This window comes from Capra hircus, chromosome 8, assembly GCF_001704415.2.
Source record: "Capra hircus breed San Clemente chromosome 8, ASM170441v1, whole genome shotgun sequence".
In the NCBI taxonomy this organism is placed as follows: Eukaryota; Metazoa; Chordata; class Mammalia; order Artiodactyla; family Bovidae; genus Capra; species Capra hircus.
Window position 1 is genome coordinate 44,074,148 of NC_030815.1, and position 25,954 is coordinate 44,100,101.

Below are 25,954 nucleotides of genomic sequence, written 5' to 3' on the forward strand. Positions count from 1 at the left end.
TCGGGGCTGGTGCACTGGAATGATCCAGAGGGATGGGATGGGGAGGGAGGTGGGAGGGGGCTTCAGGATGGCGAACACATATACACCCATGACGGATTCATGTCAAGTATGGCAAAAACCACTACAATATTGTAAAGTAATTAGCCTCCATTTAAATAAAGTGAACAAAATAAATTCAAAAATAAAATAAAATAAAATACTAATAATAACTGTATAACACAGGGGGCTCTACTCAATACTCTGTAATGGCTTATATGGGAAAAGAATCTAAAAAAGAGTGGATATATGTACGTGTACAACTGATTCTTTTGCTGGTACAGCAGAAACTAACAACACTGTAAATCAACTATACTCCAGTAAAAATTAATTTTAAAAAATAGGCAAGTTGAAGATCCTTCTAAAGGGATGTTATGATAACAGGTATCAAAGAGTGAAATACCGGTAGGTACAGCAAACCAGACAGAAGGTCAACAGGAAGAGAACAGATGGCCAGCACTGCCTCGAAGCAACATATATGTTAAGTAGCAGGATAAAGTGCACTTTTAGTGGACTTTGAACCTGAGGCTGTTCTCCTAGCCTAAGGGAAAGAGGATGGTCATTCTGGTGTAAATTACTGCAGGAGGACTAGCACTCCTTGGGCAACTCTCATTTGCCTGCCTAACAACCAGGGCCTCAGGGTAGTAACTTCTTGGTGAGACTCCAGCTTCTCCTGAGTGTTCAGAGTACACAGCACAGAACTGAGTCTGCTGTGTCCTGAGAACTGCCCCTGTGAAACAACAAGGCAAAGGAGAAACTTGGAGAAAAGCCTTTCTACTCCATGGACATTCTTCTCAGTTTGTCTAAGGTGAGGTATGGGACAACAGAGGAACTACATCTCCCTGATCAAATGGGAGAATCCAGCCCAACCATTCTGTTTTACCAAGGCCCAACTGGGTTGGGAAGATCCCCTGGAGAAGGGAAAGGCTACCCATTCCAGTATTCTGGCCTGGAAAATTCCATGGACTGTGTGTATACTCCATGGGGTCGCAAACAGTCAGAGATGACTGAGCAACTTTCACTCACAAATAGCCCCATAAAGATTTCTGAGGAAATATCATACCCTCTTGCTAATCTTCATACCTTCCCTAATCAACTGTCCAGGCAATGAGAAGATTTCTTTATTCTGTGCTTTTAAAACCTTGTAATTAAAAATAAATATGTTATCAACTCCATTGCTTATGAGAGGTCAAATGCAAATCATAGGTACATTCATCTGATAGAGGAAAAAAAGGTTTCTGAAAAATTTCCTGGTCATTGCAGGAAATGAGTAATGTGACTGTAATGTAAGGGGTGATTGAAAACCATTACCAGAATGTATACATCTAAATAACTATTGTTCTTTATAAATTTACACAAAAAGTGCCACGTGATTTATTCAGATAGAGCTGTTTTCCTGAAATCACTTTTGGAAGTCCTCCTTGCAATAGCTTTCAGAGCCACTTGAAGAGTAATCTAAAAACACGGCTCCATTTAACTCAATCGAAAATTACTTAATTTAACAGACTTGCTTAACTGCTAATGATTGTGGCTCATTCCAGAAACCACATAATATATTGTTTATTGATATGTACAAACAAACACACACACACACTAAACATACAACTTGGTGATAATCCTGGCCTCTGAACGAGAAGGGAGAACAGAATTGGAGAATAGAATAACGGAGGACTTCAAATTTATCTGTAATGTTCTAGTTTTTCATTTAAAAATATCTAAAACAAAAAGAACCAAATGTTAACGTTTGTTAACTCTGGTCAGTGGGCCCTTAGGTACTTGCTATGTTATCATCTATATTGTCTTTATTTTTTAAACATTTTAAACAAGAAACAAATAGATTCTATGTCAAAGGGAAAAGATTTTATACCACTGAGTTTATTTTTAAAAATAAATATACTCCATTCTCTGAGAAGAATCCTAAAAGGATTTTCAAAAATGTTTTGGAGAATGCTAATATCGTTAGATGGAGAAGGCAATGGCACCCCACTCCAGTACTCTTGCCTAGAAAATGCCATGGACGGAGGAGACTGGTGGGCTGCAGTCCATGGGATCACTGAGTCGGACACGACTGAGCGACTTCACTTTCACTTTTCACTTTCATGCATTGGAGAAGGAAATAGCAACCCACACTCCAGTACTCTTCCCTGGAGAATCCCAGGGACGGAGGAGCCTGGTAGGCTGCCGTCTATGGGGTCGCACAGAGTCAGACACTGAAGCAACTTAGCAGCAGCTGCAGTATTGTCAGAATAAGTGGCACATCCCTAAAGAGGACCACTTTGAAGGCACAACACCCAGATGGAGGGTTAGGAGGCAAGGGACAGCTCCATCTTTTTCTGATCCATATTGTGAGTTAATGTTTTGTTCTTTGCCGGCAATATCATGACTTGCTTGCCTTTGTATTACCAAGGCCCAGCACAGCACTTGGAACATAGTGACCCTCAATAGCTGAGTTTTTCAGATTTGCTGGCATACTGAGTACAGCACTTTCACAGCATCATCTTTCAGGATTTGAATTAGCTCCACTGGAATGCCATAACCTCCACTAGCTTTGTTCATAGTGATGCTTTCTAAGGCTCACTTGACTTCACATTCCAGGATGTCTGGCTCTAGATGAATGATCACACCATCGTGATTATCCAGGTCATGAAGATCTTTTTTGTACAGTTCTTCTGCGTATTCTTGCACCTCTTCTTTATATCTTCTGCTTCTGTTAGGTCCAGACCATTTCTGTCCTTTATCGAGCCCATCTTTGCATGAAATGTTCCCTTGGTATCTTTAATTTTCTTGAAGAGATCTCTAGTCTTTCCCATTCTGTTCTTTTCCTCTATCTTTGTATTGATCGCTGAAGAAGGCTTTCTTATCTCTTCTTGCTATTCTTTGGAACTCTGCATTCAGATGCTCATATCTTTCCTTTTCTCCTTTACTTTTCACCTCTCTTCTTTTCACAGCTATTTGTAAGGCCTCCCCAGACAGCCATTTCGCTTTAGCCTAATCTTCTGCTATTTTTACATTTGGCTTCTCACAGGGAAGAACAATTAAAATTATCAGTTGTATAATGAGAATGATAGGAGAACTTCTGAAGCCTTCTGAGGTTTCTGAGCAGAGTGATACTAACATGTTGTATAAGCCCCAAATCCAATTCCAGAGGAAGAGGAAACTCCCAAAGCATGAAAGAAGTCCCTGTCTCTATATTGTGATCCAAGGGAAAACACATCCAGTGAGCTATGTCAGGGGCTTCCCTTGTGGCTCAGCTGGTAAAGAATCTGCTTGCAGTGCGGGAGACCTGGGTTTGATCCCTGGGTTGGGAAGATCCCCTGGAGAAGGGAAAGGTTACCCACTCCAATGTATTTGTGAGGAACACAGATCTTGATTTTTTTATTTGCTACTTCCTTTAAAATTGCTAGTTTATGTAAAGGATGGGTAGATTGAATTAGATCGTTAAGCAAAGTAAAAGTAAATGAAAGTGTGGCCAACTAGAGTCTCAAAAAGAAGCAAGAAAGAACTAAGTTGCTAGAACACTCTACCTTTACAAAGAATCCACCTATTCTCCGTACAAAAAGAATCTCTCGCAGAAAGTGAGAAAGACAGAGATTAAAAACATCGATAGTTATACATAAGGCAAAGGAAAAAGGAGAAATCCACAACTACTTTAATCCCTAAAGAATGACTTCAGAGGTCATACAGGGATCTAGGAGAGAAACTGAACAGGAAAAGATAAGACATATCAAGGAGAAAGGGTCAAGATTTCCAACAAAGATTTAAAGGAATGATAAAACCAGGCAGGGGTGTGAATGTGAGGAAATGAGAACTCGTAGGGCCAGTGGCAGGAATGTAAAGAGGTACAATTGAACTGGGAAACAACTCAGTCATGTGTATCAAAAGTCTGAAAAATATTTCTTTCCTTTGAGCAAGGAATCCCACTTCTAGAAATCTGAAGGAATTATTTGCTCTAACACATAAAGATGTATGTATAAAGCTATTCATCAAGCTATGTACATTATTGTAAAAACTTGGAAACCATCTTAAAACCCAATCATAGAGAATTAATTCAATAAATCACTGCATGCCTAATCAACACAATTTTACACAGCCTATGTAAATTATAATGTAGCCCTCCATGGATGAACATGGAGAGTTGTTCATATTTAAATTTAAAAATACAGCATAAAACAGGATATGCAGTATGATCTTATTTTTGTAAAAATGGAAAGATGCATTGACACATCCAAATATTAACAAGCTGTAACTAAAACACATTTTTGCTTGTTGTACTTTCTTACTTTTAATGATGAACACAGATGAAAGAACAGAACAAAGATGGTAGAAATGGGAGACCTGGTTCCCTGAGCTCTCCCACTGGTTCTACCACTGCCATTTCTGCTTTTCTAATCCTGCCTTTGATCTGAACACAGTGGGACATGATATAATGATCGTATACTCTAGGCTAACTTTACCAATTTATTTGATTTCACTGCACCCTGTATACAGATGCCTTCCTATATATTTCGAGAGATATCATTCTGTTTTTATTCTATGTACCCCAAACAGCAAAGTGTACTACTATAGTGCAAACTCTAGAAGCACAGGAACCACGCATAACCACAGTGTATAAACTCTTGTATTTTCCTGGAGCCTAGAGAACCTTTGTTGGAGAAGGCGATGGCACCCCTCTCTAGTACTCTTGCCTGGAAAATCCCATGGACAGAAGCCTGGAAGGCTGCAGTCCATGGGGTCGCAAAGAGTTGGACACAACAGAGCGACTTCCCTTTCACTTTTCACTTTCATGCATTGGAGAAGGAAATGGCAGCCCACTCCAGTGTTCTTGCCTGGAGAATCCCAGGGACGGGAGAGTCTGGTGGGCTGCCATCTATGGGGTTACACAGAGTCGGACACAACTGAAGTGACTTAGCAGCAGCAGAGAACCTTTGTAGTTACTGACTGGTGACAAATTAGACTGAACATTTGTGGGAACAGGGATAGTATATTCCTGTTGCTTTAGCTACTTATTATTGACCCAAACAGCAATAAGCACCTGGTGTTCACCATTGAAAAGAACTAAGCACTCTTTTATCTTAGCATTCTCCAGCAAGAACTCTGGGTATTGTTACATCCCTGCCTGTTAGCAGGAGGGAAGGTTGAGATGTTTTTAACATCACCTCATTCTATCACTAGCTCTGTGTGGAAAGTAGAAATGGGAGACCTGGTTCTCTGAGCTCTCCCTCTCTTCCTAGGTAACCACATAATGTAATTATATTTTCTTTTCCATGCTGAAGTAATCTTTGGCTCTATACATACATGTGAATTGTCAGAGCTCAAAAAATTCTAATTTGAAAAGTTCACCCTAGCAGAAGGTTCTTTCAATTGTACTAGATTCCTAAAGTTCACATGTGGCTTTGAAAAAAAAAACAACGATTCTGAATGTGAAAGACCAAAATTCTAAGTGTAATTGCCTGAAGCCTCTTCTCATGGTCTTTGGTCTAGAACACATCAGACAAACGCAGTAATTCCTGAAAGCATCCACACCCTGCTATGCCATCACTAGTAAAAGAATAACACTATTCCACTGCAAACATGCATTTAGACATTTGAATACATGTATTTTAATGCTTGCATCATTTTTACGGACAAAATCAGCAAACACTTCTCAGGAACAATGCAGTATCTTCTTCTTGTTCTGGTCTTTATGCCAGAAGTTATTGAGATTGTTCTTTTTTCATGTAAGTATAGTAACAATATCATATTAGTTTCAGGTGTATAGCACAGTGATTCAGTTATATATATATATATATATATATATATATATACACACACACACACACACACACATATATATTTCTTTTCAGATTCTTTTCCATTGTAGGTTATTACAAAATATTGAGTACAGTTCCTTGTACTATATGGTAGGTCCTTGTTGGTTATCTATTTTATATATAGTAGTGTATATGTGTTAATCCCAACCTCCTAATTTAGCTGTCCTCCCTTCCCTTTTGATAATCATATATTCGTTTTCCATGTCTGTGGGTTTGTTTCATACATAAATTCATTTGTATCTCTTTTTTTAGGACTGTTAGAATTATCTTTTATTAGGATTGGTCTTGAAAGCAATATGTCTTTTTGGATGCTTGGTTTTATCTTCCATAAAATCACTCTGTAATGATTCTTATCATACATTATATTTTGTTCCTTTTCTATAATCATGAAATACATTTATACAAAGTCCAGATGATAATAGGCACATAGAAAGCAGTCAATAAATATTACTAATTTTATTATTATTTTAAAATAAAATTGAGATGACAGCATGGTAGATGGGGTTAAGGGAGAGGATTCTGCAGCAAAGCTGCCTGCATCTGAATCCTAGCTCTGCCCTTAGCTGTTTGTGACTTTGAACAGTTTTCATTACTCCTTTGTACCTAGTTTCTTCATTTCTAAAATGGAGACAGTAATTGTTCTTACCTCACAGGGGTGAATGAGTTATGACATGTAGAGACTACCATACAGTAACCCTTATGTAAGCATAAGCCATTATTATTTATCCTTTTCAACTGAATGTCCTAAGGATCATTAATGTTTTTTCTGCATTCTGCACTTCTTTTCTCTTTACCCAAGGTCCTTTACTTTAATATTTGATCTAGTTCTGTATCTATTCTGTGTTTGAAAGAATCTAAGATTTTGTTTAATGAATTTTCAGAAGAGTAACAATAATTTTTATAATACATAAAAGCCCTAAATGCTAGTAAGAAAAAAAGGGTAGTTGATGAGACTTGGCACTCATACAAGGACTGTATCATGACACTGAATGCAGAAGTGCCCGAAATCCCCAATGCAAACATTATTATGAATTACCTAATTCAGATCTAGTCTTTCCTTTGTGCACAGGAAGACAGTGACAATTAAACTGAAATGAAGGCAAATATCTCACACTTATAAGAAACTGAATCTAAGCTCAGAAAAATTCAGTGGTGGATCTTTTCTCTTGTATCTCCCTTAACTGTGGGTTCTAGAGAAACGTTCGACTGTTGTAAGTCACACAACCACATCATACAATTATACTTGGTGCTCAAAAGGAAACAAAAAATGGCCTACGATGATTTCTAACACATGGAAATTTAGGCTTCATAAGAATATGAGAGAGGGCTTCCCTGGTGGCTCAGTGGTAAAGAATCCTCCTGCCAATGCAGGAGACAGGAGTTCGATCCCTGTTCCAGGAAGATTCCATATGCCACGGAGCAACTAAGCCCATGCGCCACAATTATTGAGCCCGTGGTCTAGAGCCTGAGAGCCACAACTACTGAGCCTACGTGCCCCAGCTATTGAAGCCAAGGTGCCCTGAAGCCCTGTGCTCCAACACAACAAGAGAAGCCATCACAATGAGAAGCTGGAGCACCACAGCCGAGGAGCACCCCCTGCTCCCTGCCACAACTAGAGAAAAGTCTGTGCAGCAACGAAGACCCAGCACAGCGGAAAATAAATATTAATTAATTAATTTTGAAAAAAAAATGAAAGAAATAGCCAGGGCAATCACGGAGGAACAGGCACTAGCGAACATTCCCAGGTTCCTCCTTTGCTTTGGCCCTGTCCCTAGACTGAGCAATGCTACTTGCAGGAAGTTATGGAATTTGGAAACAGTGGGGATCATTCCTTTCCTACTGTGAGATAGTGTGCTCACTCTTTTTTGAGGCTGGTGTAGGCAGAACGAGCTCAGATTTGAATATTTCCTTGATAGGAAACATCAATTTTACCCCCACAAACATTTTTTAATGGCAGTTTGTATCATTCGGAGTAGAGAGGTGATAAAATACAAACCCATGCTGAATGTACTGATGAACATATTTCAACACTGCCTTACTTTTGTAAGTTGATCTATTAAAAAAAATAGTACATAGGCATGCAAGAGAAAATATTTTCTTTTTCAACTTCAAAATTGCAGAACATCACATTGTTAGTTTATTTACATATTAAACACTGATCAGAACAATTTGCAATGCGGCTACTCAATTGATGTCTTTTTAAAAATCAATTCCTTGTTTGCTTTTAAAGGAAATTCTTAGGAATTTCAAAATGGCACTTTACCAGTTAAGAATACTTTGGAGCACTTTGTAATGCTAGTTCTGCCTCTGCTGTCTGCATGGCCTTGAACAAATTACATGGCCTTGTACAACGACATCGCCAAGCTTCACCTTCCTATTTTATACGAGACTTCAGGTGAGTCTCATAGGGTTTTTGTAAGAATCTAATGCTATAATAATGATATAATATAACATATAATATAATAATGATACAATCCATTAAGCACGTAACACAGTGTATGGGACATAGTAAATGAACAATAAGTGGGACATTTTAATATTATGTTAATAATACTACGTAGGTCTGTATTAATCCACTGCATCGAACATTAATTTCTGCCAAGCTCTTTAGCCAACTCTCTACCCAATATACAAAATTCTTCCAAAGGGAAAACTGAACCCCCCTAAACAGGAATATCCAATCCTTATTCTTGCCTGAGTATTAGGGAGCCTTTGATATTTTATTTAACTTGAGTGGGGCTCTTCTTGCTCAGATCCATCACACATTCTGTTTCAGAAGGCGTGTCTGACATTCTCAGCACAGAGATGGGAGCCATTTGAGAGAACATCCACCCCAAGGCAACTCCAACCTGCCACTGGGATCATCACACCTAGCCCAAAGGGATCTCTGCACAGGAAGTTCTCCAGCTTCAGCTCTTCTTCCTAACTTTCTTTCTTAAGATCTTAAAGATGGTGGCAATGCAGATGATGATGACAATGATAAAACTGATAGTAATGCGGATGAGGACAGCAAACATTTATTTAACATTGATTCTGAGCCAGGCACTACAAGAACTTTGTATATATTATTTCACTTAATCCTTTCAACAATCACACAAGGAAGGTACTAGGAGTGTCCCCATTCCACAGACAAAAACTCAAAGTGTAGAGGCGTTAAACATTAATAGCATGTCCAGTCTGAAACAGAGCCAATCGGCAAGCAGATCTGATTCCAGCCAGGACCTTTACTTGTAACCCTCAGACTACACCAATCCCTCTGCTGCTTTAGAGACTGCTCAGATGGTAAAGCGTTTGCCTACAATGTGGGAGACCCAGGTTCGATCCCTGGGTCGGGAAGATCCCCTGGAGAAGGAAATGGCAGCCCACTCCAGTAGTCCTGCCTGGAAAATCCCATGGACGGAGAAGCGTGGCAGGCTACAGTCCATGGGGTTGCAAAGAGTCAGACACGACTGAGCACTTCACTTTCCTTTGGAGTGATTAGCACAGGTCCTACAGCTCTCCTTAGATTAACCGCACCCCTCTGACAGAAATCTTTCTGTCAGAGTTACACCACCTGACCTAAAATTCACAGGGACAGAACAGCAGCAGCTATAGCAAGTGGTACATCCGTCAGGAACTTCAGTTTGATCCCCTTCAGCCCCTAAACGAATTGCCCCTCCCGCATGGCGACAGGCATGAAACCTAATGGAAAAAAACTGGCCACAAGGAAATATACTTTGTGACCTTTGACTACCGTTAATACAGCATTAATACACAGTACACAATACTAATTAGCTTAAAGATGAAGAAATAGTAAGGTAAAAGAAATGGTTTGCTCACAGCTGCCCAACAGGTGGAAATAAAATGCCTAATAAAGCTCAACATGCCCTCCATAAGTCCTTACCGCCTTATTATTCTGGGCTTCTAATTCCTGGTCATTCAAACCTCTTCAAAGTCTAGCAGCACAAATATGGACTGTGGAACCAGCCTTTCACAGGCTCGGCTCAAAGACTAACTAATCCTAGCCCCGTGAGGGCTATAAAATAATAAGCTGATCCTTCAGGATGAATTTCATATTATCTTTTAACTAGACAGTCTAGATTTCTCAGGGCATGACAAAAATGTCTTCAAACACTTGTCAGCAGTTTTCAGTGGAGGGGAAAAAAACTGCAGTTAAAGCACCTCTGGTGAGAACTTTGAGCAGTAAATATGCTTACATTTAGTTTGTGCAATTTTTATTATGAATTGGATGGTGGGTTAGATCTGTCCTCACTTCTTTACTGGAGCGCTAGAAACGTAAAAATGTCAGCCACAGGCCATTCCTTTCTTGTTTATTTAAATGGAGAATTTTTTAAAAATCACTTTTTCCACTTCATGGCTCCTTTGGACCAGAGAATAAAAATAGCGATGTCGGTAGGAGCCAAACTTCTTTTCTGGAAAAATAAAACAAGAGGGGAAAGAGCCCTCCTCAGAATAACCCAAGTCTTGAAGCAGCTGCCTGAGCAAAACTCGCCTCATTTTACTCACTTCTCTCGCCCCTTCTCAGGGCAGCCTCAAAAGGAGGAGCAGTTTACGAGAAACTCGGCGGCTGGCCCTGCACTGCTAACTCCACGCCCTTCGCACTACCCCGCGCCCTTCGCACTACCCGGACCGGCCACCTGTCAACCCCGAGGGCGGCACGGGCGAGGCGGGGTTGGGGAGGTGGCTCCGGGAAGAGACGCTGGTGACCGAGGACTACCAGGAGGACTGCGCTCAGCTTTCGGGCCACTGCGCTCAGCAGTGGCCCCACTACAGCCGCCTGGGGGCTCCGGGCCCCACCGGGTCTCGGGGGCGCCGCCAGCTGACTCCCAGGGACTCTGCGGACGTCGTCCTCAACCCCACCCCCACAATCTCGGAGCAGCCGGGCGCTACGCTCCATCGCCCGCGGCTGTGCGGCAGCGAGTCCGCTGCGGGGCGCGTCTCACCTGTTGATCTTGAGCGCGAAGGCGCGGCGCTCTGCGCTCGGTAGCGTGGCCATGGCGGGCCGGCGGCTCGTAGGCCTCTAGGGTCGCAGGGTGCGCACAGCGGGGCCCCCGCGCTCCGCAGAGCCGCTGCAGCGCATGCCGCGCTGGACGCGAGCCTCATCTGTCAGTCGTGGCTGGAAACTTCCGTATTTCCACCTTCAACGCTGAAATCACCCCGGGGGAGGGCCCAACCTCAGAGCTGCGGCGGCCAGCCGGGCCACACGGCACCCGGCCTGGCTCGCAGGGAGCGGCGCGCGAGAAGGGTGTGGGCCCACCGCGGAACTGCCCTCCGGATGCTTGCACCACCGGCGCGCTCTTCCCCGGGGCCCAGACCTCAGGCAGAAAGGAGCGCAGGCGGATGACCCGGTGACCACTGAGCGAGGCCGGAAACTCCATCTGCCCGAAGCTGTGAGGCTGCCAGGGCCTGTGGGCTAGAGCTGGGAACCCGCGCCTTCCGCCCCGCAAAATTGGCGAGGTCGGGAAACCAACCCTGGAATTCTTTGCGCTAGGCCTTATTAAGTATCTACACCATGCCCGGGGAAAAGCAACTTAAAAGAAAAAAAAGTTGGTAGAAACTTCGAGATACATACCAACTTTTGCAAACTATATATCCGTCATCCTTATTGGGGTGACTTAAATAAATGTAATAATCCATGCAAGGAATAAACAATTTTTTTAAAAACTGGAGGTAATTGCTTTTCTCTGGGGGAACGGTGCACAGCGCTTTCCTGTGGTTCAAGAGTATGCTGCAGCCCTGTTTATTTCTGCTGCATACTGAGAAGTGTACTAAGATGTTTAACCCCAAACTCAAGAAAGAAGTCAGAAAGCCCCAGTGCTTACTGGAGTGGAAAAGTCCATGCTTACCGACTTGCCCTAAGGTTTACTCTACTAGAGCACTCCCTATATAATGCCTCTCTTTGCCAGCTGACGCTTAAAAAAATCCAAAAGTGAGCTATGTTTGGTTCAGAACTGCACTACTGTCCAGTGTGGCAGCCACTAGCCATATGTGGCTATGGACCATTTGCAACTGCGGTTATTCTGAATTGGGATGTGCTGAGTGTGTAAAATACACAGAGAATTTTGAAGACAGTGCAGAAAAAATGATGCAGACCATCCTGTCACAGATTTTTACATGGATCACATGGTAAAATGATACTTAGCATATATTATTAGGTAAATATTATAAAATTTCATTTGTTTTTCCCTCTTTAGAATGTGGCTCTCATTAAAGAAAAGTTTAAATTGCACATGTAGCTCACATTATATCCCTATTTGATAGTGCTGGTCCAATAGTCCCTAGTTTGCCACCTAATATTAAAATGCCTTTGAACTGAATTCTATATCTTGCCTGCTGCTGCTGCTGCTAAGTCGCTTCAGTTGTGTCCGACTCTGTGCGACCCCATAGACGGCAGCCCACCAGGCTCCTCCATCCATGGGATTTTCCAGGCAAGTGTACTGGAGTGGGGTGCCATTGCCTTCTCCAATATCTTGCCTACCATCTTTCTTTGGTTTCAGCTTCTCAGGTAGTATAATAATTCTTCAGAGCTGTTATATCACTCTCCTATCCCCTTCAGACATTAATGCCTATAAGAACTGTATAAGACAAAGATAATAAATCTAACATTACATAGACTATGAAGTGATATCCAAAGGGAAAGAAGGTTTTTGAAATGTGGTTTCTGACTTTCAAAATTCTCCCAGGTATGTTTACCACACTGGAATTTATAAGCAAAGATTTACGTAGAAAAATACTAAGAGAACAATTCAAGTACCTCTTCAGACTGGGAACAAATAAATTATTTGTATAAAATTGTTTTACTCTGGAATCTTCTTTCCACTGTGTACTAAATCAGCCTTTTGGATGGGCTTCTCTGTTTCTGTGTGTTTGTGACATAGAGCAGAATATATTGATGTGCACACAAAGATAAAGTATAATAGAAATATCTCAGATTTTCAGAATTCACAGTTAAGGAAACCTTTTGTGTGTGGAGAGGAAGAAATCTTAAAATCTCCCATCTTATGTCACCTCATGCTACATTCAACTCATTGACCTTGGTGTTTGGTACATAGTTGTGAAAGTAAGGTCAGCATGATTATCCTCCAACTTATCAACTCCCTGGTTAGAAATGACTCCAAATTTAATAGCCTTCTAGTATTTCACCATGAATGTGTCATCCACTAAATTAGGCAAATGCCTATTTTAAAATTTTATCTCCTCTTGGGTATAGTCACAAATTGATGGCAAATTTGAAAAATACTGTAGTACCTTGCTTCCATTTCTCACTCTTCCTGACTTCCCTCTGGAGCTTCTCTCCTACTTGCTACTCTGTTGAAAACCAACCTACTCTGGAAGGCCTCCTTCTTTCCATACTGTATGGCCTCTCTTGACCTTCCTCTTTCTCTGCATCTTTGCATCATTTGGTTTTGTTTCTCACCTTTATAAAATTCCTCCCTTCTATGACAGACTTTATATCAATGATCTCAAATTCTCCTGTAGTTTTCCCCATATCTTCTTCTTACCTCTCCAGAAAGCCAATGTCTTTCTTTACATTGCATCTTACGTATTTCTTACAACAAATAATTAAATAACACTTATCTTGTACCAGGGCCTATTTCAAACTTTTTACAAATATTAATTAACAGATAACAACCCTTAATTAATAACATTTTCTCACTTTGTGAATGGAGAAACCAAGGCTAAGAGAGGTTAAGTGACTGGAGCAAGATCTCAGACTATTACAGGGCATTTCCAGCCCTAAAGGGTTGCCTGTCTCCCAGATTTTTCCACTCAAATATCTCCAAATTCCATAGATACAAAACAGAAACTCTCCATCTTCTCTGCTCAATTGTACAAATTTTCTATCCCTCCATAATCACTCATTTCTGTTGAAGGCACTATTTTCCACTTGCCATTTAAATGCCTTGGCGTCATTTAATGGAGGATAAAGCATGGATTCTGGGTTCTGCCTTCAGGTTTTCACTAACTATGTGATCCTGAGCAAGTCACACCCTATTTGGATCATAGAGTTCTTGGTCATAGAATGACCCCATCTTCTCACCTCTTTATAATGTGTCAGCTCTAACTTACTCTTCTTTACCCTTCAGATCTAATCCGCTAACAAAGCCTGTCATTTACTCTGTATAAACTTCACTGCTTTATTGTTCTCACTGCTTCCATTCTGACCCACCCTTATAACATCTGGATAACAAAAATAAGATTTTAAGTGGTTCCTTGCCTCTATCTTCTCCTTATTCCAATCCAACTGACTCTACTGCTATATTAATTTTATTAAAATACTTGTTTCATCGTATTTCTTCCTTTCTCAATTAACTTTGGTGGCTTCCAATAGCCTCTATGAACAAGTGTGACCTTCTTCAACTGACTTATAGTGGTTTCTCCACTTCGTGTAACTAATGCTATCCCTTGCCTCTGCTGTTTGTTCGCTAAATTGTGTTCAACTCTTTTGTGAGCCCATGGACTAGCCTGCCAGGCTCCTCTTCCATGGGACTTCCTGGGCAAGAATACTAAAGTAAGTTGCCATTTCCTTCTCCAGGGGATCTTCCCAACCCAGAGATTAAACCCAACTCTCCCACTTGGCAGGAAGATTCTTTACAGTCGAGCTACTATCTGTTACCTCTGTTGAAGCAAGGAAGACCTTCAACTACAGAAATCAGTGTTCTTACTGCCTGGGCCCCCTTTACTTATGTCATTCTTCTTGCTATCTTCACCAGACATCACATGCAGTCTCTCTGGACTCTTTAAAGTTTGAGTTAAGTTGTCCGTGTCCACCTCTGCCTAAAGGAGTATCTCATTCAGTCTGACAGCACCCTTTGTTTAGTTGAATACATCATTACCAGTAAATACCAGGTCATTACCAGGTCGTTCCACAGCGTAGTGGAACGCAAAGTCCGCAGGTCTATACAGAAAGGGTGACATTTGTACATTTCATTCCATATCATCCAAGCCATTCAAGACCTCCATTAGCTTTCACTCAAATATCACCTTCTGTGACCATCTACTTAACATTGCAATGCCTTTTCCCTAGCTCTTTTTCCAACTTCCAGTTTTCTCCATAGCGCTTGTTACTATCTGACATACTGCATATTGTTTATTTGCAACTTTATTATCTCCCATGCTTCTAGAATATAATTTCCATGAGGCAGGGATTTTTATTTTATTCCTTTCTCTATCTCTATTATCTGCAGTAATGCCTGGTACAATGTAAATGTTCAAAGAATTCTTGTCGAATAAATGAATGAAAAGTTGATCCAATATTGAACAGAGAGTGGACATTTAATAAATATTTGTTAAATTGAATTTGAATAGGAGTGGCTAAGTACATGTGCCTTTTAGGAGGAAGTTGGAGCCTTTTTTACGCTCTTGAATTTTTTGGTTATACCTTTTTATGAATATATTCCAGCTCTGTTTTGTACTTATTTCTTGAGTTGAGAAATCAAACTAGTACATGGATTATTGCTAGCAAGTCATCGTGTAATTGAGGACAGATACAGAAAGACTTGTGTGCTGGCATTTAAATCTAGCCATAGTGCAAATATTAGAATTTGGAACTTCTAATTTCCTCAACCTCATTCCTTGTGTTATCAAAAGAAATCTGCAAATATGAAAAGAATAAAACTAAGAAACTCTTTGTTAATATGTACATATTAGTCCCTCTCATCACGGCTTCACTTTGCATGGTTTCAGTTACCCTCAGTCAACCACAGTCTGAAAATATAAAAGGAAAATTTCAAGAAATAAGCATAAGGTTTAAAATGCACACTGTTCTAAGTATCATGATGAACTCTCCCACTGCCCTGCTCCTTCCCACCTCAGCCATGAATCATCCCTTTGTTCAGTGTATTTGCCAGTAGTCACTTAGCAACTCTCTTAGTTATCATATGCAGTATCACAGTGCCTGTGTTCAAGCTTCGCTTTTTACTTACTAACAGTCACAAAAGTGTAAGAATAGCTATCTGGAATTTGGCTATGCCAAGGAGAAGCCGCAAAGTGCTTCTTTTAAGTCAAAAGGTGAAAGTTCTTAAAAGGAAAGAAAAAAAATCATGTGTTGAGGTTGTCAAGATCTGTGGTAAGAATGAATATTCTATCCATAAAATTGTGAAAACGGAAAAAGAAATTCATACTAGTTTTGCTGCCCCACTTTAAACTACGAAAGTTATGACCACAGTACACTATAGGCGCTTATTAATAAGAAAAATCCATTAAATTTGTGCAAAAAGTAGACTGCATTCTCATAACTCATTGTAGTACATTGCTATAATTTTTATATTTTATTGTTAGTCATAATTAATCTCTTACTTGCCTAATTCATAAATTAAACTGTATCATAGTATGTATGTTTAGGAAAAATAGTATAGGTATAGTTCAATACTATCCACAGATTCAGGCACCCACTGAGGGTCTGGAAACATATCCCCTTTGGATAAGGGGGAACTACTGTATATACACACACACATATATGTGTGTATATATATATATATATATATATCTTATGTGGTTATGTTACTATATATAAGTATTTTAAGTGTAAATTAGGCCATATTCTAATATACAATGCTATTTCATCAATAGGAAATATTCATGCTATAGCGTTTTATAACTAGAAAGAAGGACCTTGGATTAATTTGTGAATGAATGAATGAATCCTCTCATCATTTATGTACCTTCCTTTAATTCCCCAAATACTTATCAAGTGGTTCCCACATGTCAGTTCTGAACTAAATGCTACTAAGGGCAAAACCATTAACATACTTGCTCTGTGACTTCCCAGAACTCATGATCTAGCAGCAAGATACATGTCACCAGGGAAAGAAGAGGCTTGAGTTCCGTGGGACAATCAGGAATGTTTTGCTGCACAAAACTCTGTGAGAGTGAGGAAGCACAGACAGGAAATGATTTATTCTGGTGAGAGGGTGTTGGCAGAGAAATCATCGCTGAGGAAGAATGACTTTACTGACCCAGTGACATGGGAACTGGTCTTAAATGACAAGCAAGCATTCACCACGCAGAGAAGAGCGCATTCAGGATATTCCAAGCAGAAGAAACACTGCATGCAAAGGCAGGGAGCCAGGAGACACCACTGCCCACCCTGGGAATTAAAAGTATAATGGAGCCCAGAGAGTGCAGACTGAAGAGGCAAGAAATGAAACTTGGAAGGTGGGCAGGACCTGAGTGCGAAGGTCCTGGCAAAGAATTCAGGCTTTATCCCAAAGCCCATGAAACCAGCTACCATGTGACTGCCATTTCTATAAATGCCATTGTCTCTTAGGGGATACCTCGTGCAGCCTGGCAATCCATGGTAAGGACTATCCAGGAGAACATAGACAAAAGGTGGTAAGGATTCCGTCTCCCAGGTCTGGCACTGCCACCCCCATCTTCCTCAACCTGAGCATATGCACACTGGACACTAAGGAAGAAATAAATATTTCTTTACAGCAAGTTTTAGGCAATTTTCCCAAAGTCATCTTACCTGGAGAGAGGAAGGATTTATGGGGGAGGGAGATTAAATAAGATGAAGCACATAAACAACAGAACATACTGCTGGTTGTTGAGTACATGCTCTCAGAACATGTGGGCTGTAATTTTATTATTATTTGATATTTGTGCTGCTTTGGAGCCATATAAATTGGGGTTTTCCACCAGTTTTATTGTGAGAAAACTGACATACAGTTCTGTATACTTTTAAGGTATACAACATAATGATTTGACTTATATCATAAAATGATTATCAGAATAGGTTTAGTGGACATTCCTCATCTCATATAAATACAACACTAAAACTATTTTTTACTTACTATTATTTCTTCATAATAGATTCCCAGAAGTGGAAATTATTAGGTCAAAAATTAGAAACTCATACCAAAAAAGCCTGCGTGTAATCATGAGGAACTCTTAGACAAACTTACATTGAAGGACATTCTACTAAACAACTGTCAATCTTTTTTCAAAAATGTCAGTGCAGTGAAAGACAAAAGCGGAGGAACGGGTACAGCTTACAAGAGACTAAACAGACAGAGCAATTCAAAGCAATGAGGGACACAGAAGTAGATCATGGTTGAAGCAAAGGATACATAAAGAAAACTACTCAGCAACTGGTAAGATCTGCCAACTGACTATGTATTTGGTAATAGTATTGTATCAAAATTACATTTTCTAAATTTGATAGTTACACCATGGTTGTATAAGAGACTGAAGAGAATATCCTTATTCTTAGGAGATACACACTGAAGTATTTATGGTAAAGGGGCAGAATGGTGTGACGTCTGGAACTTATTCTCAGATGGTCATTAATAATGACAATGATAATGATAATGTTTATAATACCAAAATAAAATTGAAAATAACAAAGTAAATAACTAGTCAATCTAGATGAAGAGTAGAAGTTTCTGCTTTGTAAATCTAGAAAGTTTTCAAAATAAAAAGTTAAAAATACAAATAAAAATTACAACCATAATTTGGCTCTAAGTTTATGCCAAATTATCAGCAATGTGTGAGACTCTTTCAATATACCTTCATTAACACTGGTATTCACTTTTAATTTTCACAAGTTTACTCAATTAAAAATAAATTTTAAAATACTTTATGTGTTTATTAAGTGAGCTGAATATTTCCCATATTATTTCATTATATAGTTGTATTTTTCTTGTGTATCTATTTGTATTTTGTCCCACTTGCCTATGAAAAACCCTTAGAGTTTTTCTTGCTGATTTGTACCTATCCTTTTGAGTAATCTCTACCCTTTTGGAGGGTATCTCCAAAAGGAGGGTATCTCTCTTAAAGTAACTATGATCTCCCTAAACACCTTGAGTCATTTGGAGAAAAACAGAAACCAGACAAGTTTATAGAATTTCAGAAATTTTGTTGCCCATGGATGCCTGTCACCACCAGACCAAAGTTTGTATGCACTTTTGAAATACTTTTTTTTCCCATTTCAGTGTTTAGAATCCTGACATGGTTCTCTTTCCAGGACCAGACCATTGTTCAGCAATAAACTTTTTTAAAATTCAGTACTTTAAAAAAAAACCATGAATCACTATGTTGTATACCTGACATTTATATGATAGTGTACATCAACTATACCTCAATAACAAAATTAAGAAAAATAAATTCCGAGTATACAAATGTAAATGTCCTAGTAACCCCATTTAGTGAACATATGACTGGTAAATGGAATCAAAACACATCTTTATTATGGTTTCGCACTGCCTCTCAAAGTGCATTCAGTGAGGATAATTCTTGCCAAGCACATGTGGGAACATGGGTAGGTTCCATGACTTTTCCTCTTAGGTCAATGTTCTTAGGTGCAAACATAGTTTCGAGTCTGAGGCCAAAATGTCTAGCCCAAGATCCTGATAAAAATTCCACCTTATCTTTAATGGCAAATATTCCCCTAGTTGGGCAGGGCTTGAGCCTGGCAGCCTGCAGCAGCAAAGGTGGGGAAGGATGCATGTCTGGTTTCTTCTCTCCACTTTATACTATTTTTCTTTTCTTCTCCTACTCCAGCTGGCTAGCCAGTTTCTGACCTCTTGGGGTTGGAGGAATAGTAAATAAGAAATTTTTTAGTATTCAAAGCTGACTCTTTTCTGGGGACTTTCTTAGGTCTTTCAGAAAATTGCTTTCCTGGAGACCTCTCTTCTATAGGTCATGTTACCTGTTTTGCACATTTCTATGCCTATTGTTCACTTGTGACTCTTTTGCAGCTCCCCTTCTGCTAGGGTTCTTCACTCTGTAAGTGATCCTACTTGACAGCACCTCAAATGACTCTTGGTTGGATCTTTTCCATGTGGCCCACATCTGATCCATTGAAACTGCTTTCATCCACGGAAATGACTTTCCCTGGTGGTCCAATGGTTAAGAATCTGCTTTCCAGTGCAAGGGACATGAGTTCCATCCCTGGTCAGGGAACTAAAATCTTGTATGCTGCAGGGCACATAGAGAAAGCCTCTATGCCACAACAAAAGGCCATGCACCACAACAAAGACCCAATGCAACTCCCGGTAGCCCCTCCCCAACACACCAACAATGTGAAAAGACAACCCACAGAATGGGAGAAAATTAAATATTTTTTAAAGAAATAAAAGAAGCTGCTTATAAACTCTTGGTTTGACTATCCTGGATGATCCCAACACAACCTCTACCTTTGTTCCCCAGGCCACTTTAATATCCTCGGGCAGGAATCAAGCAGTGTACTTGTGTCTCCCAGCCACAATAAAATTGTCATTTCAGAGGGGACAGTCCTAAAGATGGTGGAGGAATAGGACAGGGAGACCACTTTCTCCTCACAAATTCATCAAAAGAACATTTAAATGCTGAGTAAATTCCACAAAACAACTTTTGAATGCCAGCAGAGGACATCAGGCACCCAGAAAAGCAGCCCATTGTCTTCGAAAGGAAATAGAAGAAATCCAACTCCACCCGCCAGAACACCGACACAAGCTTCCCTAACCAAGAAACCTTGACAAGCCACCTGTACAACCCCACCCACAGAGAGGAAACTCCACAATAAAGAGAACTCCACAAACTGCCAGAATACAGAAAGGACACTCCAAACTCAGCAATATAAACAAGATGAAGAGACAGAGGAATACCTACCAAGTAAAGGAACAGGATAAACGCCCACCAAACCAAACAAAAGATAGGGAATCTACCTGAGAAAGAATTCCGAATAATGATAGTGAAAATGATCCAACATCTTGAAATCAAAATGGAATCACAGATAAATAGTCTGGAGACAAGGACTGAGAAGATTCAAGAAAGGTTTAACAAGGACCTAGAAGAAATAAAAAAGAGTCAATATATAATGAATAATGCAATAAATGAGATAAAAAACACTCTGGAGGCGGAAGATAGGATTAGTGAAATAGAAGATAGAATGGTAGAAATAAATGAATCAGAGAGGAAAAAAGAAAAACGAATTAAAAGAAATGAGGGCAAACTCAGAGACCTCCAGGACAGTGTTAAACGCCCCAACATTCAAATCATAGGAGTCCCAGAAGAAGAAGACAAAAAGAAAGACCATGAGAAAATCCTTGAGGAGATAATCGTTGAAAACTTCCCTAAAATGGGGAAGGAAATAATCACCCAAGTCCAAGAAACCCAGAGTCCCAAACAGGATAAACCCAAGGCAAAATACCCCAAGACACATATTAATCAAATTAACAAAGATCAAACACAGAGAACAAATATTAAAAGCAGCAAGGGAAAAACAACAAATAACACACAAGGGGATTCCCATAAGGATACCAGCTGATCTTTCAATAGAAACTCTTCAGGCCAGGAGGGAATGGCAAGACATACTTAAAGTGATGAAAGAAAATAACCTACAGCCCAGATTACTGTACCCAGCAAGGATCTCATTCAAATATGAAGGAGAAATCAAAAGCTTTACAGACAAGCAAAAGCTGAGAGAATTCAGCACCACCAAACCAGCTCTCTAACAAATGCTAAAGGATCTTCTCTAGACAGGAAACACAACAAAGGTGTGTAAACACAAACCCAAAACAATAAAGTAAATGGCAACGGGATCATACTTTTCAATAATTACCTTAAACGTAAATGGGTTGAATGCCCCAACCAAAAGACAAAGACTGGCTGAATGGATACAAAAATAAGACCCCTATATATGTTGTCTAAAAGAGACCCACCTCAAAACAGGGGACACATACAGACTGAAAGTGAAGGGCTGGAAAAAGATTTTCCATGTAAATAAAGACCAAAAGAAAGCAGGAGTAGCAAAACTCATATCAGATAAAATAGACTTTAAAACAAAGGCTGTGAAAAGAGAAAAACAAGGATACTACATAATGATCAAAGGATCAATCCAAGAAGAAGATATAACAATTATAAATACATATGCACCCAACATAGGAGCACCACAATATGTAAGACAAATGCTAGCAAGTATGGAAGGGGAAATTAACAATAACACAATAATAGTGGGAGACTTTAATACCCCACTCACACCTATGGGTAGATCAACTAAACAGAAAATTAACAAGGAAACACAAACTTTAAATGATACAATAGACCAGTTAGACCTAATTGATCTCTATAGGACATTTCACCCCAAAACAATGAATTTCACCTTTTTCTCAAGCACACATGGAACCTTCTCCAGGATAGAGCACATCCTGGGCCATAAATCTAGCCTTGGTAAATTCAAAAAAATTGAAATCATTCCAAGCATCTTTTCTGACTACAATGCAGTAAGATTAGATCTCAATTACAGGAGAAAAACTATTAAAAATTCCAACATATGGAGGCTGAACAACACTCTAGTGAATAACCAACAAATCACAGAAGAAATCAAAAAAGAAATAAAAATATCCATAGAAATGAATGAAAATGAAAACACAACCCAAAACCTGTGGGACACTGTAAAAGCAGTGTTAAGGGGAAAGTTCATAGCAATACAGGCATACCTCAAGAAACAAGAAAAAAGTCAAATAAATAACCTAACTCTACACCTAAAGCAACTAGAAAAGGAAGTAATGAAGAACCCCAGGGTTAGTAGAAGGAAAGAAATCTTAAAAATTAGGGCAGAAATAAATGCAAAAGAAACAAAAGAGACCATAGCAAAAATCAACAAAGCCAAAAGCTGGTTCTTTGAAAGGATAAATAAAATTGACAATCCATTAGCAAGACTCTCATCAAGAAACAAAGGAGAAAAATCAATTCGATAAAATTAGAAATGAAAATGGAGAGATCACAACACACAACACAGAAATACAAAGGATCATAAGAGACTACTATCAGCAGTTTTATGCCAATAAAATGGACAACGTGGAAGAAATGGACAAATTCTTAGAAAAGTACAGCTTTCCAAAACTGAACCGGAAGAAATAGAAAATCTTAACAGACCCATCACATGCACGGAAATTGAAACTATAATCAGAAATCTTCCAGCAAACAAAAGCCCAGGTCCAGACGGCTTCACAGCTGAATTCTACCAACAATTTCGAGAAGAGCTAACACCTATCCTACTCAAACTCGTCCAGAAAATTGCAGAGGAAGGTAACCTTTAAACTCATTCTATGAGGCCACCAACACCCTAATACCAAAACCTGACAAAGATACCACAAAAAAAGAAAACTACAGGCCAATATCACTGATGAACATAGATGCAAAAATCCTTCACAAAATTCTAGCAATCAGAATCCAACAACATATTAAAAAAATCATAAACCATGACCAACGGGGCTTAATCCCAGGGATGCAAGGATTCTTCAATATCCGCAAATCAATCAATGTAATTCACCACATTAACAAATTGAAAAATAAAAGCCATATGATTATCTCAATAGATGCAGAGAAGGCCTTTGACAAAATTCAACATCCATTTATGATAAAAACTCTCCAGAAAGCAGGAATAGAAGGAACATACCTCAACATAATAAAAGCTATATATGACAAACCCACAGCAAACATTATCATTAATTGTGAAAAATTGAAAGCATTTCCCTTAAAGTCAGGAACAAGACAAGGGTGCCCAATTTCACCACTACTATTCAACATAGTTTTGGAAGTTTTGGCCATGCAATCAGAGCAGAAAAAGAAATAAAAGGAATCCAAATTGGAAAAGAAGAATTAAAACTCTCACTGTTTGCAGACAGCATGATCCTCTACATAGAAAACCCTAAAGACTCCACCAGAAAATTACTAGAGCTAATCTATGAATATAGTAAAGTTGCAGGATATAAAATCAATATACAGAAATCCCTTTCATTCCTATACACTAATAATGAGAAAATAGAAAGAGAAATTAAGGAAACAATTCCATTTACCATTGCAACAAAAAGAATAAAATACTTAGGAATAATCTACCTAAAGAAACTAAAGACCTATACATAGAAAACTATAAAACACTGGTGAAAGAAATCAAAGAGGACACTAATAGATGGAGAAATATACCATGTTCATGGATCAGAAGAATCAATATAGTGAAATGAGTATGCTACCCAAAGCAATTTATAGATTCAATGCAACCCCTATCAAGCTACCAATGGTATTTTTCACACAGCTAGAATAAATAATTTCACAATTTGTATGGAAATACATAAAACCTCGAATAGCCAAAGCAATCTTGAGAAAGAAGAATGGTACTGGAGGAATCAACCTGCCTGACTTTAGGCTCTACTACAAAGCCACAGTCATCAAGACAGTATGGTACTGACACAAAGACAGAAATATAGATCAATGGAACAAAATAGGAAGCCCAGAGATAAATCCACGCACCTATGGACACCTTATCTTTGACAAAGGAGACAAGAATATACAATGGATTAAAGACAATCTCTTTAACAAGTAGTGCTGGGAAAACTGGTCAACCCCTTGTAAAAAAATGAAACTAGAACACTTTCTAACACCATACACAAAACTAAAATCAAAATGGACTAACAATCTAAACGTAAGACCAGAAACTATAAAACTCCTACAGGAGAACATAGGCAAAACACTCTCCGACATAAATCACAGCAGGATCCTCTATGACCCACCTCCCAGAATATTGGAAATTAAAGCAAAAATAAACAAATGGGACCTAATTAAACTTAAAAGCTTCTGCACAACAAAGGAAACTAAAAGCAAGGTGAAAAGACAGCCTTCAGAATGGGAGAAAATAATAGTAAATGAAGCAACTGACAAACAACTAATCTCAAAAATATACAAGCAACACCTGCAGCTCAATTCCAGAAAAATAAACAATGCAATCAAAAAATGGGCCTAAGAACTAAATAGACATTTCTCCAAAGAAGACATACAGATGGCTAATAAACACATGAAAAGATGCTCAACATCACTCATTATCAGAGAAATGCAAATCAAGACCACAATGAGGTACCATTTCACACGAGTCAGAATGGCTGTGATCCAAAAGTCTACAAGCAATAAATGCTGGAGAGGGTGTGGAGAAAAGGGAACCCTCTTACACTGTTGGTGGGAATGCAAACTAGTACAGCCACTATGGAGAACAGTATGGAGATTCCTTAAAAAACTGGAAATAGAACTGCCATATGACCCAGCAATCCCACTGCTGGGCATACACACCAAGGAAACCAGAATTGAAAGAGATACGTGTACCCCAATGTTCATCGCAGCACTGTATATAATAGCTAGGACATGGAAGCAACCTAGATGTCCATCAGCAGATGAATGGATAAGAAAGCTGTGGTACATATACACAATGGAGTATTACTCAGCCATTAAAAAGAATACATTTGAATCAGTTCTAATAAGGTGGATGAAACTGGAGCCTATTATACAGAGTGAAATAAGCCAGAAAGAAAAACACCAATACAGTATACTAACGCATATATATGGAAGTTTCAAGACCATCCCCATGGAAAAGAAATGCAAAAAAGCAAAATGGCTGTCTGGGGAGGCCTTACAAATAGCTGTGAAAAGAAGAGAGGCAAAAGGCAAAGGAGAAAAGGACAGATATAAGCATCTGAATGCAGAGTTCCAAAAAATAGCAAGAAGAGATAAGAAAGCCTTCCTCAGTGATCAATACAAATAAATAGAGGAAAAGAACAGAATGGGAAAGACTAGAGATCTCTTCAAAAAAATCAGAGATACCAAGGGAATATTTCGTGCAAAGATGGGCTCGATAAAGGACAGAAATGGTATGGACCTAACAGAAGCAGAAGATATTAAGACAGGTGGCAAGAATACACAGAAGAACTGTACAAAAAAGATCTTCATGACCCGGATAATCACGATGGTGTGATCACTCACCTAGAGCCAGACATCCTGGAATGTGAAGTCAAGTGGGCCTTAGAAAGCATTACTACGAACAAAGCTAGTGGAGATGATGGAATTCCAGTGGAGCTATTTCAAATCCTGAAAGATGATGCTGTGAAAGTGCTGCACTCAATATGCCAACAAATTTGGAAAACTCAGCAGTGGCCACAGGACCGGAAAAGGTCCGTTTTCATTCCAATCCCAAAGAAAGGCAATGCCAAAGAATGCTCAAACTACCACACAATTGCACTCATCTCACATGCTAGTAAAGTAATGCTCGAAATTCTCCAAGCCAGGCTTCCGCAATACGTGAACCGTGAACTTCCTGATGTTCAAGCTGGTTTTAGAAAAGGCAGAGGAACCAGAGATCA

At 39.4% G+C, this 25,954-nt stretch overlaps 1 protein-coding gene across 1 annotated transcript in view; it reads right to left on the minus strand.

The window, feature by feature from the left end:
* DOCK8 (dedicator of cytokinesis 8) overlaps positions 1-11,390 on the minus strand; it is a 235,049-nt gene extending 223,659 nt beyond the window's left edge. Inside the window, exon 1 of the mRNA XM_013965961.2 lies at positions 10,790-11,390. Coding sequence (XP_013821415.2) covers positions 10,790-10,842 — 53 coding nt within the window. The 5' untranslated portion in view covers positions 10,843-11,390. The remainder of the gene's footprint in view (positions 1-10,789) is intronic.